At 35.7% G+C, this 16,974-nt stretch overlaps 1 protein-coding gene across 4 annotated transcripts in view; it reads right to left on the bottom strand.

Moving 5' to 3' along the window:
- Window positions 1–16,974, bottom strand: part of RTEL1 (regulator of telomere elongation helicase 1) — a 99,467-nt gene that overhangs the window by 53,900 nt on the left and 28,593 nt on the right. For all 4 annotated transcript variants that reach the window (XM_074288866.1, XM_074288869.1, XM_074288868.1 and 1 more), the window contains exons 11-12: window positions 16,727–16,765; window positions 13,008–13,086 (exon numbers count right to left, since the gene is read on the bottom strand). In XM_074288866.1, coding sequence (XP_074144967.1) covers window positions 13,008–13,086; window positions 16,727–16,765 — 118 coding nt within the window. The remainder of the gene's footprint in view (window positions 1–13,007; window positions 13,087–16,726; window positions 16,766–16,974) is intronic.

Here is a 16,974-nt window from a genome sequence, read left to right as displayed (position 1 = left end):
AGGAGAAATGGGATGAATGAATACTTGAGCAAGGTTGCTGACAAGGAGATATCCAAATAGTAAATTGTGTCAGGAATCAAGTGAGCAGTCCCTCATGAAATGGCAGTTAGAGCTGAGGACTTAATAATCCTTTAGGTGAACCTCAGGTCTAAAATATTTTTACAGTAAAAAGGTGCAGGCCAGGAGATTATGTCCAAAGAATACAAAGTACTGGAATGTAATAATTCTGCACTTTATGTTATAAATAAGCATTTTATCATTTGTACTCCGTGCTCATGGTAACTGCAAAAAGAGTACCACAAAAACAATCATAGCTTATATACAACATCTGCTGGTGAAAATGAAGATATAGATAAATTTTACAAAACTGAATCAGAATATACTGGATAACTTCAATGCAAAATGAACATAAAAAAGGATGTTGAAAAGGTTTAGAAAATATGATTTGTGAATAAGAAATGGGAGAGCCAAAAGTTTTACAGAACACATAAAAATTTCACATGTACAGATTAAGAATGCTCATATCAAAGTGGAACTAAGATGGCAGAGTCAAGGCAGGAACTCACTCAATCTCTCACTCAAACAACTTCAAATTCCTTTAATAAACAAATTTTAGGATGTCAGAACACCCAAAAAAACAGAGAAGAACATTTTCCAGATGAAGGCAACTTAATAAGGTTAACAGAAAAGGTCTGTGACATCAAGGTGGGAGTCCAGGGTGCAATCTGAGCATAGGCTGCGCCAGTGCAGCCCTAATCCCAGCATCAAACATGGGAGTGGGGACATTCCCAACAGCTCCAAGGCAGAAAAGATTGGTTGTGATCAGGTCCCTAGAAGGATCTCTAAAAATAGCTGTACAAAATCCCTGAATCTTGGGACAGTGTACCCTCCATTCTGGAAACAGAGCCCTACTTTAACAAAGAGTTAAAAGTTGAATAAGCTAGGAAAATGAGCTGACAACAAAAAAAGATTCTGACTATTGAAAGTCACTATGGTTGCTGATGAAATGAGCAGGACCAGAAGATCATTATATACTTCAACAACAATACTATATGATGATCAATTCTGATGGACGAGGCCCTCTTCAACAATGAGATGAACCAAATCAATTCCAATAGAGCAGTAATGAATGAATTGAACCAGCTGCACCCAGAGAAAGAACTTTGGGAGATGACTATGAACCACTACATAGAATTCCCAATCCCTCTATTTTTGTCCACCTGCATTTTTGATTTCCTTCACAGGCTAATTGTACACTATTTCAAAGTCCGATTCTTTTTATGCAGCAAAATAACTGTTTGGGCATGTATACGTATATTGTATTTAACTTATACTTTAACATATTTAACATGTATTGGTCAACGTACCATCTGGGGGAAAGAGTGGGGGGAAGGAGGGGAAAAGTTGGAACAGGTTTTGCAAGGGTCAGTGATTAAAAATTACCCATGCATATATCTTGTAAATTAAAAAAAACCTATAATAATAATTTTTAAAAAGGTCACTATGATGAAAAAGAAAATCAAAACATACACTCAAAAGATAATAAAGTCAAAGCTACTACATTCAAAGCCTCCAAGAAAAATAAGAATTGGTCTTAAGTTACCAAAGAGCACAAAAAGGATTTTGAAAATAAAGTAAGAAAAATAGAGGAAAAATTAGAAAAAAAAATTGAGAGTGGTATAAAAGGAAATGCAAAAAAATTAATGAGGAGAAGAATACCCAAAAAGCAAAATTGGCCAACTGGGAAAAGGGATACAAAAGCTAACTAAAGAAAATATTTCCTTACAAATTAGAATTGAGCAAATGGAAGCTAAAGTTATTACCTAATGACTTTATAAGAAATCAAGATACAAGCAAAACCAAAAAAATTTAAAAGTAGAAAAAATGTGAAATATATCATTGGGGGAAAAAAAAACTGACCTGGAAAACAGATGTAGAATAGATAATTTAAAAGTTACTGGTCTACCTGAAAGTCAAGATCAAAGGACATCAACTTTCAAGAAATTATCAAGAAAAAGTATCTCGATATTCTAAAACAAGAGGGTAAAACAGAAATTGAAAGAATCCACCAATCACCTCCTGAAAGAGATTCTAAAATGGAAATTTCCAGAGATATTATAGTCAAACTTCAGAATTCCAGATCAAGGAGAAAATACTGTACACATCCAGAAAGAAATAGTTCAAATACTATTCAAGAATCACAGGCAGGATAACACAAGATTTAACAGCTTCTACATTAAAGAATTGGAAGGCTTGGAATATGATATTTCAAAGAGCCATGGATCTAGGATTACCACCAAGAACCATCTACCCAGCAAAACTGAGTATAATCTTTTAGGGGAAAAGATGGACATTCAATGAAATAGAGGATTTTCAAGCATTTATGATGAAAAGACCAAAGCTGAATGGATTCTGATTTTTCAAAAATAGGGCTCAGGAGAAGCATAAGGAGGTAAACAGGAAAGTGATATCATAAAGAATTTAATAAGGTTTATCTGTTTACATTCCTACATGGGAGAATGATACTTGTAATTCATTAGAACTTTCTCATTATGATGGCAGTTTGAAGGAATATATACAGACAGAAGGAATAGATGTGAATTAAATATGAAAGGATAATATTTTTTAAAAAATGATAAAACTAAGGGGTAAGAGAAATGTACTAGGAGAAAGAGAAAGAAAGAAGTGGAATGATGTAAATCATCTGCCATAAAAAGGAGGCAACAACTTTTACAGTGGAGGATAAAAATGGGGAGAAGAGAGTGAGTGAGTGAACTTTACTCTCATTAGAACTGAACTCAAAATGTTGGAGGGGATGTGGGAAAACAGGGATACTGATACATTGTTAGTGGAATTGTGAATACATCCAGCCCTTCTGGAGAGCAATTTGGAACTATGCTCAAAGAGTTATCAGACTGTGCATACCCTTTGATTTAGCAGTGCTACTACTGGGCTTATATCCCAAAGAGACTTTAAAGAAGGGAAAGGGACCTATATGTGCAAGAATGATTGTGGCAGCCCTCTTTATAGTGGCCAGAAACTGGAAACTACATGGATGCCCATCAATTGTAGAATGGCTGAATAAATTGTGGTATATGAATGTTATGGAATATTATCATTCTGTAAGAAATGACCAACAGGATGATTTCAGAAAGGCCTGGAGAGACTTACATGAACTGATGCTGAGTGAAATGACCAGGACCAGGAGATTGTTGTATATTTCAACAATGATACTGTATGATGATCAATTCTGATGGACGAGGCCCTCTTCAACAATGAGATGAACCAAATCAGTTCCAATAGAGCAGTAATGAACTGAACCAGTTACACCCAGTGAAAGAACTCTAAGAGATGACTGTGAACTACTGCATGGAATTCCCAATCCCTCTGGTTTTGTCTGCTTGCATTTTGGATTTCCTTTTCTTCACAGGCTAATTGTACACTATTTCAAAGTCCAATTCTTTTTGTACAGCAAAACAACTGTTTGGACATGTATACATATATTGTATTTAATTTATACTTTAACATATTTAACATGTACTGGACAACCTGCCATCTGGGGGAAGGGGGTGGGGGGAAAGGAGGGGAAAAATTGGAACAAAAGATTTGGCAATTGTCAGTGTTGTAAAATTACCCATGCATATATCTTGTAAATAAAAAGCTATTAAAAAAATAAAGAACTGACTCAAAAAGGAAATAACATAGATATTTAATATGGATATAGAAATATATCTTACCTTGCAGAAAATTGGTGGGGAATGGGATATGAGAAGTGGGGAGGGAGATAAAAGAGAGGGCATATTGGGGGAGAGAGTGATCAGTAGCAAAATACTTTTGAGCATAGACAAGGTGAAAGGAGAGAATAGAATAAATTAGAAGGGGTGTGAATGAAACACAGTTATCAGTAGTAATTATAAAATGAATTTTGAAGCAAATTTCTCTGATAAGGCCTTATTCCTTAAACATAGAAGGAACTGAGTCAAATTTATAAAAAATAAGAACCATGTCCTAACTGATAAATGATCAAGACATAATTTATGCCCAAAGGGCTATAAATTCACAAATATCCTCTGATTTAACAATACCACTACTAGGCATTAATACCAAAAGATTGAGGAAAAAAAAAACAAAGGAAAAAGATCTATGTGTACAAAATTATATGTAGTACCTCTCTTCTCAGGGCAAAAATTGAAAATTGAGGGGATGCCCATGAATGGCTGAATGAATTGTGGTATGTGACTGTCATGGAATACTATTTATGATAAGCAGCATAATCTTAGAAAAAAATCTAGAAAGTCCTCCATGAACTCAAGCATAGTGAAATGTACTATATTCAAAGTAATAACAATATTCTGGGATGACCAGCTATAAATGACTTTGCTATTCTCAGCAATACAATGAATGTTCCTCAATTACCCTGAAGGACTTATGAAAAATCCTACCTATACCCAGAGAGGAAACTGAATACAGACTGATACAAATTCTCTCTTTTTTAAATTTTATTTTTCTTAAGTTTTTTTTTTTAATTAGGGTAGGAGATCTATGTTTTCTTTTACAACATGAATTTTATAGAAATGCTTTATATAACTTCACATATGGTTTCTTAATTGGGAGTTGAGAGTGGGGAGAAGAACGAGAATCTAAAACTCAAAACTTTAAAAACAAATATAAATTTTTGGCCTATATTGGATTGCTTGCTGTTTAGGAGGGGGAAGATAGAGAAAGAAAGAAAGGGTTTTGCAGGGGTAAGTGTTGGGGGCTAACTTTGCATGCATTTTGAAAAATAAAAAGTTATTAAAAAGTTTTTAAAATGTAAAAAATTGTTTTAAATGTAATGGGAAAATGTTAAAATAAAAATTTGAAAAAGGATATTCACATCAAGAATTCGGTAGTGCAGGGGCAGCTAGGTGGCGCAGTGGATAGAGCACCAGCCTTGAATTCAGGAGGACCCGAGTTCAAATCTGATCTCAGACACTTAACACTTCCTAGCTGTGTGACCCTGGGCAAGTCACTTAACCCTAGCCTCAAAAAAAAAAAAAAAAAAAAAAAAGAATTCGGTAGTGCAGAAAATGATAAACACCAAATTATATCATAAAAGTGAAACTGAATTAACACTGGCTCTGGAATCAGGAGGACCTGAATTCAAATCTGGTTGAAGACACTTAACACTTAACTAGCAGTGTGTGTCCCTAGGTAAGTAATTTAACCTCAATTGCTTTACAAAAAAACAAGAGACTTTTGATAATATGGGAATGATTCCTGAAACAGTTGTCCATGTACAATGCACTTATTTATAAGAAGAAAAATCCAAAATATTTGCAAAATCACAACAAAGGTGAGAAAAAAGATATGAGTACAGTTAAAACTATTTAAGTTAAGGAAAGGATACCACCACTGATTATAAAGATTTCATTCAGAAATTTAACTAAAGTAAATCAATTTAATTAATTTAAGGACAGAAAATTCTAAAAACACCCTAAAGCAGTAAACACTCTTTCCTTGCCAAATGGAAAAATATGGCAGTCAAACTCAACACTAGGGAAAACATTAATCTTATTTGTAAAATCTCACTGAAAAGACTGACAAAAGATTATGAGAAGTGAAAGGGGAAAATGAAAAGAAGTCCAACTAGGCAAAGTCATCCCAAGGGCAATTAAGGATTAAATTGGCAGGACAACAGACAAAAAATAGAAAGGATCTAAAAAAGATGTTTTATAAAGATAACAATAACAAACTATCAAGGCCATTTAGATTTTAACATCAGATGTTAAGACAACAGATATTTATTTAAGAACAATAGCACCAAAGAAAACAAAGTAGTGAAAAGCAGCTGAATTAAACCAAGTATTAAAGAGAGTCTCTAAAGGAGAAGAGTCTCTCTAAGAGATGAGAAAGTCTCTATAGAAGAAAACATCTTTGAGAGGATTTAGAAGTTGTCAAGCCATCTGAAAGAGGGAAAATACCAAAGGAATGGAAAAAATTTTCAGATCTTATCAAAAAAGAAAACATCAATAACTACAAACCCATATGCCTACTTTTCTATCTATATAAAATTTCTATGAGAATAATCCATGTATTCACCAAAGCTACCCTTTCTGAAACTTCAAGAATGAAAGGTTGAGTTTTAATAGCAATATTACAGAATAATAATATTACATCTTTACAACTGATGCCTTTATAAAATATAAAAACCTAGTAATGGTAAACATTTATACTCAAACAGATATGTCTGTGATCTTATAAATCTGATTGTTCTTCCTATGATGCAGATTGCAACCCCTCCATGTTGTGCCTTTTGTGGGTGTCCTCCCATAAGTTTGCCACAAAAAGCTTACCCAGGGTGGCAAGGGCCTTCCTCACTTTCTCCTGACACTTCAAGAATAACAATAGAATACTCTGGCAGTCCACCCTTCCCATGTAACCAGCCTTTCATCTCTTCCTATTATCTATTTCCCAGAAAACATTTTTTTATTTGTTTTTTATTAATGATATGTTGCTGCCTGCATATACCAAGTACTTTTTTTTTTTTTTTTTTTTTTTTTTTTTTTTTTTGCCACACAGCAACACTGGTTGTAAATGACTGTTAGTTTAAAAAAGATGAGCCTTTGTTTCAGAGGTAGGTTGGGGTGATTACAGATGCTCTACTATTTCCTAAAGGCAATCCATATACTCTTCTCCATCTGTTCAAATCTCCTTGTTGTTTCATCTCTATTTGTCCCACACAGGTAAACTAGCTCTAGGGTCAAATATACAAATAGATCTCATAAACTAGACAACAGACATTCTTCATCTATTTAGTAATTCCTATGTAGACAGTTGCATCAAACTCTTAAGTGATTTCTTTCAGGAAGTTCTACAGTATTTCAGGGCATACAACATTGTGCTGGCTATATCAATATCAATAATCACCAGAAACCTGTTCAAATTGTCTAATAAACACAGATAGGTGATTTAAAACAGCTGTGAAAAACAACCTTACAGCCATTAAGCTGACAATGGCAAATGTCATTGACAAGAGAAAAGTCCTATCTAGACAAAATGTACATAGTAACATTATTATAATAATGAAAAATCATAAACTATTTGCATGTCCAAAGTTTGAGGAATGGCTAAATAAATTATGGTACACTAACACAATGATATAAGAAATAACAAATATCAAAAACATAAATATGGTAAGACTTAGATGAATCTAAGTCTTATCACAAACAAAATCACAACAATGAACCCTAACTATAACTATGTAAGTTAAAATATAAATAAGATCCAACATAATTTTTGATAGTCTGCCAATATACAATAATAAATATTTTTTATTTAGATTGTATGTTTAATAATATTCCATTGTGTAAGAAAAATGTAGTAACTCTTTTAAAGTATATAGAGAAAGAGAGAAAGAAATCTACCTAGAGTTATCTGGGTCATGTAACAACACAATGGAAGACTAGATATTTTTAATACCTTTCATAATCTCTAAACTCCCTAAATAATAATTATACACAAGAGATCAAAATAATTGCATCTAACTCCATAAATCAAAATATTAATAAATCTAACAAGATAAGAAAACTAATTCCTAATGCTTACTGCACTTAACTGGTCTCTCTTATGAAGTCCCAAGCTCTAGCAGGGTACCACAACCAGACCTTCAGGGCTGTGTTATGGAATTCACTCCATAATTTCCACAGTGATGCTGCCACTGCCATCTCCATTAAATTACCCTGACTCACATGAACAGCAGAACTCAGCTTCATCCAACTCCCCTTTCCCTTTTCCCCACTACCCTTCCTATGAAGGTGTAAGTTTAGAAAAACCATGGTATGTAATGCTGGAAAAACTGAAGCAAGACAGAGATTAGGTTTTTTAATATTTTAATAGTGGAGAATTTGGACTAGTGAAGCCAGCCAGCTGAATGGGACTCTTGCCTCAAAGGATTTATCATCCAGCAATTAATTCCAGAGACTTTTATAGGGCTCCAGCTATCAAGGAAACAAAAGCAAGGGGGGGGGTGCAGAACACTGGGTGAGTGGAAATTATAGGAAGGACCATAATTGGGGTTAAGTGACCTGCCCAGGGTCACACAGCTAGAATGTGTTAAGTGTCTGAGGCTGGATTTGAACTCAGGTCCTCCTGACTTCAGGGCTGGTGCTCTATCTACTGCACCACTTAGCTGCCCCTAGGACCGTGACTTTTTAATTCTGAAAGGTGGAGGGTCAAGAGGGTAGTTGAGCAGGAGACAGAAGTCTGAGATAGTGGATAACCAGGCATCTGAGATAAGCTATTGGAGTTTTATGACTCTTGAAATGTGAGAGTGGCCAGAGCTTCAAGGCCCCAATTCTTTCAGTCCCAAAAAGGCAAGGGTGGTGGTGGTGGTGGCCACAACAATTCCACTCATGGGGGAATGTGAGAAAACTGGGACACTGATCCATTGTTGATGGAATTGTGAATACATCCAGCCATTCTGGAGAATGATTTGGAACTATGCTCAAAGTTATCAAACTGTGCATACCCTTTGAACCAGCAGTGTTACTACTGAGCTTATATCCCAAAGAGATTTTAAAGAAGGGAAAGGGACCTGTATGTGCAAGAATGTTTGTAGCAGCCCTCTTTGTAGTGGCCAGAAACTGGAAACTGAGTGGATGTCTATCAATTGGAGAATGGTTGGGTAAATTATGGCATATGAATATTATGGAGTATTATCATTCTGTAAGAAATGACCAACAGGATGATTTCAGAAAGGCCTGGAGAGACTTACATGAACTGATGCTGAGTGAAATGAGCAGAACCAGGAGATCATTATATACTTCAACAACAATACTGTATGAAGATCTATTCTGATGGACGAGGCCCTCTTCAACAATGTGATGAACTAAATCAGTTCCAATAGAGCAGTAATGAACTGAACTAGCGAAAGAACTCTGAGAGATGAGTATGAATCACTACATAGAATTCCCAATCCCTCTATTTTTGTCCACCTGCATTTTTGATTTCCTTTTCTTCACAGGCTAATTTTATACTATTTCAGAGTCCGATTCTTTTTGTACAGCAAAATAACTGGACATGTATACATATGTTGTATTTAACATATACTTTAACATATTTAACATGTATTGGTCAACCTGCCATCTGGGGGAAAGGGTGGAGGGAAGGAGGGGAAAAATTGGAACAAAAGATTTTGCAATTGTCAATGTTGGAAAATTACCTACGCATATATCTTGTAAATAAAAAGCTATAATAAAAAGAAAAAAGAAAAAAAAACACAATTCCACTCATGGCATAATAATTCAGGGAAACTGAGGTATTACAATTATTCTGTCTGTGTTTGCAGAGTACTGATATAGAAGCACTCAGCCAGAAAACTGAAGAACAGAGGGAATAGTAACAGGGCACCAGGAAGAAAGGGGACTGGCATTCATCTAGAACCAGTTTCTGTTCCTCCTCTTAGGAGTTGCTTGGGGCAAGGAAAGAAGCTGAAAAGATTGAATACCTCTGTGTGGGAGGAATATGAGATAGCTTTGAGATCCAGCCCGAGGGAGATCTACTATCAAAGAAGTAGTTATGAAATGAGCAATAGAGGAATATATAGCAAAAAGACAAAAATTACCAGATCTCAGAAGGAAAAAAAAAACTTAGTAAAAAAAAAATCTGGAACACCCACAGTTAAATTAACAGAAGAGATATTAAAACCAAAGTTTTTGGAAGATGACCATGAGAGCAACGAAACAAGTCCAAACAATGAAGAATAACTATTATAAGATCAAGGAAACTGAACCATCACCTGATGATAGAAGACCCTGTAGATTTCCAAGACAGCCTGGGCCCATAGCAGGAGGTTCTCAAATGGTGAAAGAAATAAGAATTGTGAAAGCAGAATATATGTTTTGCATAGGAAAAATAATTATCAGAATAGAAAAGCTTGAATACATAGTGACATAGCTCTTCAAATCAGATCTAAACAATAGGCAAATGAATCATTTCTAATAACTATTATTACCTGTGCCCCAAAATGGAGCCAAAAACTGATATACAATATAAGGTAAATTTATATATAAGAAGACATAAGTGAAGAAGAGTAGTATAAAATATCTCATTTTAGTTTCTCCTATTTTCAGCATATGGATGAGTTGTTCCTTGCATGAGATTTAATGCTACCTTGGTGGCTATAGGCTAGCTTGTTTTTCTGGAAAAAATAAGTCACAAAAGCTTAAAGAGTAAAACAAAATGTTCTAAAAAATGAGGGTTGATAAAATTTTTAGTATTAATGAAAATATATTATTTGAGGAGACAGAAAAAAATTCAGTTTCCTACCAGTTTTTATAAATTCTGGGCTGTTTCAAAAGGAAAAGACTATCTAATGTGTGATATAGGAGAGAAAAATTGAAGAATTCTAGTGTTTTGACCAACCAATGAATAGGAATTTATTAAACTCCTCCTATGTACTGGGCGTTGTACAAGATTGATAGGGATACAAGTACAAAGAGTATTTTTTGAAACTGGAAAAAATAAAATATGATTTATAAATAAATAAAATTAGTTTTCTCAAAAAAAAAGTACAAAGAATGAAATGCTCACAAGAATCTTCCATTTGAATGGAGGAATCAAGCATGCAGTATAAATAAAGGTAATAAATACAAATGTATTCCAAGTAGCTAATTCCCATGTAGTTTGGAAAATACTGATGAAGTGGGTTGGGGTCCCTTTAAGAAACTGTATTTCCTATTGATCTGTGATTCCTTTCAGATTCCCTGCCCCTCCTGGCTGGGGCATATCCTCCCCAGACAAGTTTTCTTTCCTGGATGCCAGGGCCTTTGATTCACAAATCCTGGTCAAAAAGCATCACTTTGAATTTTGATAGGAGATCCAGACTTATCCCAGCCCCCACTCTGACTTGCTTGGGCTGCCCACCCCCACTGATTCTGATCTCCTTGGGCTTCCCAACCCCCATCAAGACACTCAACAAAACAGCTTCCATCAACTAAAGTCTTTGCAGATGGACCTCGGCAGATCACTCAGCTGCCAGGACTTTCTGTCAGCATTCTCAGTGCAAAACTCCATTTTCCATAGATCTGTCAATATAGAAGTCTGTCTTTTGGTAAACTGATTTCTATCTAACAATAAACTTTCATTTTGCAACTAATATTCAGGAATTCACTCCTAAAACCTGCAGCTGATTTAAAGGGGATTCTTAATAACTCTCTTATAGCCACTAACCTCTAGACTACCAGGAATCTAGACCCCTCTAAACCTCATCATTGATAGTTGGGAGAGTCATGAAAGGCTTCAGGCAGAAGATAGTGTCTGAGATTTTTTTAAAATAATAAAAGCTTTTTATTTTTCAAAATATATGCAAAGAACCTTTGTGTTCCAAATATTCCTCCTTCCCTCTGGGCTGCATCTCAAAAGGAAAGGAGTTATATAAGATGAAGTATATTCTAGATATGAGTACCAGCCAGTGGGGCTCTATTGCAAATTGCAGGACTGGAGGGAACAGAAGGGGTGGAGATAGGAGTTTTCAGCCAATGAGCTAGAAATATGAGGTTACAAATCTGAGAGACTGGGCAGATAGTTACATCTTTGGTGGAATAGAAATGTTTAGCAAGAAGAGGACAGTTTCTTTGGGAAAAGATAATGAGAAAAATAATGTTCATTTGAAAGAATGACCAACTACTATGTGCCAAGCATTGTACCAGGCTCTGGGGATATAAATACTAAAGTGAAACAGCCCATGCCTTCAAGAAGCTTACATTCTAAAGCTGAGACAACACATAGCGGGAGTGGTGGCCAGAAAAGAGTATAAGGTTGAGTTGTCACAAGGAATAGTAACTAAAATCGTAGGACAGTCAGCAGACCCTTTACAGAAGTATTTCAGAGGTATAATAGTATTGATTTTGATTCCTATTCCCAGAATATAATAGACAGCATGGAGGGAGGAGGAGATGGTGAAGCGGGTTATGGTCCTTTTAAGAAATTGTATTTCCTATTGATCTGTGATCCCTTTCAGATTCCTAGCCCCTCCTGGCAGAAGCATATCCTCCCCAGACAAGTTGTCTTTCCAGGATGCCAGAGCCTTTGATTCAATTACAAATCCTGGTCAAAAAGCATCTCTTTGAATTCCAATAGGAGATCTGGGCTTGTCCCAGCCCCCATTCTGACTTGCTTGGGCTCTCCCAGCCCCCACTAGTTCTGATATGCTCCAGTTGTCCCAGCCCCCACCAAAACACCCAATATAATAAGCTTCCATCAACTAAAGTCTTTGCAGATGGACCTTGGCAGCTCCCTTTTCTGCCAGGACCTTCTGCCTACTGAGAACTGCATTCTCAGTGCAAAACTCCATTTTCCATAGATTTGCCCCCTGGAATAATATTCTTTTCCAGTGTTATCCTCACTTATTCCCTAACCAGACTTTATGCCTCTCTCTCAGGATTTCTAACCTTACATCCAATCCCCATAATAAACCTCTTTTATCAAGCTAGGTTTCTGGGTTTGTAAATTCCTTTTCAGAGAACCTCTGCACCACCAGAAGGGAGTCCCCAAAACTTCCTACCCTTGCGCTGAATCCCAAGGGGTTTCAGGGAAGCCAAACCTCTCCATTTGGTTCCCTGAACCTTGAACCTGCCACTAGACCTTATCATTTAACTCCCTGACCACCAGAAACACTAATCTCATTTTGACTCCCTAAATCTAAACCTTATCAATGGGAAGTGATAACAAAGGAGATGGCTGGATGGGATGTGAAGCATGATGTGTAGGCTGAACAGTAAATAAAGTGGGTTAGATTGGTTATGAATTGGCTTCTATTCACTTTAGAATTTACTCTGTAATCATTCTAACCTATCAGGCCAAAGCTAGGATGGCTTTTAGGGAATGAGCTCTTAGCCATTTGCTCTTCAGGATCTCAAGCCCCCTCCAAAAAAACCATAAAGGAACCTCCCCTGACAGAGAGATATAGTCAGACACAATATAAAATAAAGAATCCTGGAGCATGAGCCTCCCCAGCTAAGACTTACCTTCCAGGCTTAGTTATGCCAGTGTTATTTCCTGGAAGTTCAATGGCATCAATTACATTTTCCAGCTTAAGAAGAATTACTGCCAAGGCAAACAAAGGAAAGAATGAAGGGAAAGACTGGTAAAAACTGCTATACAAGCTTCATAGTTTCCCTTAGGCAGGTCCACACATACATCTCCTAGCTCTATATACAATACATCCAACCTTACACTTCTAGGGGGTGTAAAAGAAGAGAACTGAGAAATGGAAAAAAAAAAAAAAGTAAGCAGACTATTCAGACACTCAAATACACAATGTAAAGGTCAAACAACAAAATCTTTTTTCACTAATTTAGGCAAGTTACTATCATGGTAGTGTTCAATGACTATCATCACTACATCAAACATGTCTCTACAGATCACTCTGAGCAAAAATGTAATCTTTATTTTCCTAGATGAAGCCCAGAGCTTCTTTGGGCTGTGCTCTAAGGAAACTTCTCAGCCTAAAGAATACTAGCAATTTCTCTTCATCCCTAAACTGGTCTGATATTTTGTTCTCTTCAAAATTTTATCAGATGCTTCTTTTTAATTTAAAAAAATATTTTTATTTAATGTTCTTTATCTTTATATGAATCATTTTGTAAACAGTGAGGGTGATGTTCCCTCTTTCCCTGTCCAGGTTGAATTCTCCACTGTAACAAAGAAAAACAATTAAGCACAACCACCAATATGACTATATCAGAGTATAAATATTCTGTTCTACTTCTTAAACTCCTGGTAATAAGGAGACAAGAGTTCCAGTATTTCTTCCCTGGGGCCATCCTTGCCCTTTTGTTTTTTGGCTCCTAAAAAGTTCAAATTTCTTCTAGTAATTCTATCATTCACAATCTTGTAGTCATTGTGTTTGTTGTTCTTCTTCTGTTCACTGAATTCTCCATCAGTTCATAGAAATCTTTCTAAGTTTCTGAATTTTGCATATTCACTGTTTCTTACTAGTCAATACTCCATTATATTCATAAGCCACAAGTAAAATCATTTCTCAAATGTGATTCATTCACTGTACATAATTCTTTGCTACCCCAAAGAGGACCACAATGGATTTTTTGGTATATTTGGGACCTTTGTTTTAATCTTTCACCTCCTAGGGGCATATGCCCATCAGCAGAATCACTGGATCAAAAAGACAGTTTAATCACTTTGACTTCAAAATTCCAAATTAACCAGAATGATTAGAGTAATTCATAGCTCCACCACTAAAAGTTTATTAGTTTCCTTGCCGTCCAAAGGCATCTCCAACATTTATCTTTACCATCTTTTGTCATCTTTGCAAAGTCACAGGATGCAGTAAAAATAGTTGTTTTAATTTGCATTTATTTCTCTTACCATTAGTGATTTAGAACATGCTCCTACACATTATGTATAATTTAAAAAATTAATGTCAAAACTATTTGTATCCTTTTACTTATTAGGAAGTGATGGGGGTATTTTATATGTATCAATTTACAGTATATTTTTATATCAAGGAAATTTGATGGAAAGAATTCTCTTGCATCTGACAATTAGTTTCTCCTCTTTCTTCAATGACTTTTATTTGTGCAAAAGCTTTTAAATTTTATATGATTATAATTACCTAGCTTAACTTTTATAAACTCCCCTATCCCTCACTTGAATAAGAGCTTTTGACCTCCTTTGATATAACTGTGAAAGTAATTCATTCCATTCTCAAATTTTTCTATAATGTGACTGATGAGGGGACCCCGGAAACTCTAAAAATCCTTAAAGGAGAAAATCTCCTTCAACTCTGCCTCAGTGAGGGGACCCCGCCCTGAGGGACAAATACTTTCATCCTTGTTATCTAGGCAGGGTAGGCTCAGTCCTGAAACTTATTGAATTCAATTCAAATTCCAGCTCAAACTGAAACCCAGCCATGAGCCAACTTGGGACTCCACCCAGGAGTTCCCTTTGGCTAAAGCTCCCATTATAAAAGAGCCAAACTAAAACCCTCTCTTTGCAGGGGTTTTAAACATGGCAACTATGCCAAGGAGCCCCTGTCTACTGGAATACTCTTTCCAGTGCCACCCTCTCTTTACCCTCATCTTAACTAGACTTTATGCCTCTCTGTCAGGATTTCTAACCTTATTTCCAATCCCCATAATAAACCTCTTTTATCAATCTAGGTTTTCAGGTTTCTCCGTGCCACCAGAAGGGAGTCCCCAAAACCTTACCCTTGTGCCGAATCCCAAGGGGTTGCAGGGGAGCCAAACCTCTCCATTTGGTTCCCTGTACCCTGAACCTGCCACTAGACCTTATCATTTAACTCCCTGACCACCAGAAACCCCAATCTCATTTTGGTTCCCTAAATCTAAACCTTATCATGACTTTTTAATATTCAGTTCATGTATCCATTTGAAGCAGTTGGTGATATATGGTATAAGATATTAATCTAAACCTAATTTGTGCCAAACTGACTTCCAGTTTTCACAGAAATTCTTATCAAGAAAGGAATCCTTCATCCACATAATTTTTGATGCAGTTTATCAAACACTGAGCTACTATTTGCTCCACTAATCTACTTTTTTGCTTTTTAACCAATACAAATAGGTTTTATTATTATCTCTTTGTAATGTACCTTTTCCTCATTATAGCCTTTGAGATTCTAAATCTTTTATTCCTCCAAATGAATTTTGTTACTGTTCTCCTTCTACAAAGTATCTCTGAGATTGCATGATTGATCTAAGCATTACATTTGTATTAATTTAATGAACACCATGCTTTTATTATATTGGTACAGTCCAGCTATCAGCAGTAAATCTCTTTCTAAAGATTTGTTTCTGTCATTTCTATAGGTTTTTTTCTATAAATCTTACATGTGTCTAGGTAGGTCAACCCCTAAATATTTTAGGCATTTTGTGGTTATTTTGAATTCAATTTCTCTTTATGTTTTCCAGGTTTTGTTAGTACTACATGATGGTGATTTCTGCAGATTTATTTCATATCCTGCTATATTACTTCAAATAGTTTTATCAACTAATTTCTTAACTGATTATTTTGTTTTAATATATCATCATATTGCTGTGCCACATTTCCCTTTTATTGTCCTGACTCAGTTTCCCTGAATTGTTCTGCCTCAGTTCCTAATTGTTCTGCTCAATCCTGTAACAACATCCCTCCCTCCTAATCATGATGATCCAGATAAGAAGAAAGACCTTCTATCTTAGACATCATCAGAATGTCTGGTGCCTCTCCCCATTCCAACTTATCTGAATGTCCAGTAGCTCCTCTTATCCAGTCAGAACTGGATTGATAGTCTGTTCCCACTCTCAGTGCTCTGACTCCGCCCCTGCTTCTATCTACCCCGGTAGCTGAGCTATGTGTGTATATACCCTTCACGAGAAGCACACATTAGTTGCTGGATGCTTTGGACATCAACCCTGGGGGCAGCATGCCCCCAGAAAATCTCTCCCTTTCAAATAAAATATTAAAACTCTTTAATCTCTAGCTTGCCTCAGTTTCTCCAGCATTACAATATCACATAGAAATAGAAATAATTATATGTTATCTTTATATTTCTTGTAATTTGTTATCTTACTAATTATGCCAAAATTGTAAGTAGAAAGTCATTTTAAAGGGCTTTAACTAAAAAAATTTCAATAATGACCCCTTATTTAAGTTCAGCATTCAACCAACATTCATACAATACTGCTCAATTTTTTAGAAAAAGATGAAAAAAGTTAAGACTTACTTTTTACCTTAGCTATATCTTCAAGTTCCATATTCAGACCTATATGAAACAAGAAAGCAAACCAAAAGAGAGTATGAGATCCTGCTGACAATACTAAATGTAAGTACAATCTCTGCTGATCACCATTCCCTATTCTTTGTCAGAAGACAGAATACAAGCAAAAAATAAAGAGTTAAATAATAAACTGAGAAGCCCATCTAAAGACATGTACAATTAAGATGAGATTGATAAATAAAAAAGTTCATACC

The sequence above is a fragment of the Sminthopsis crassicaudata genome, chromosome 2, assembly GCF_048593235.1.
Source record: "Sminthopsis crassicaudata isolate SCR6 chromosome 2, ASM4859323v1, whole genome shotgun sequence".
NCBI lineage: Eukaryota > Metazoa > Chordata > Mammalia > Dasyuromorphia > Dasyuridae > Sminthopsis > Sminthopsis crassicaudata.
The sequence above is the reverse complement of the archived record's forward strand: the minus strand, read 5'-3'. Positions and strand labels throughout refer to the sequence as shown.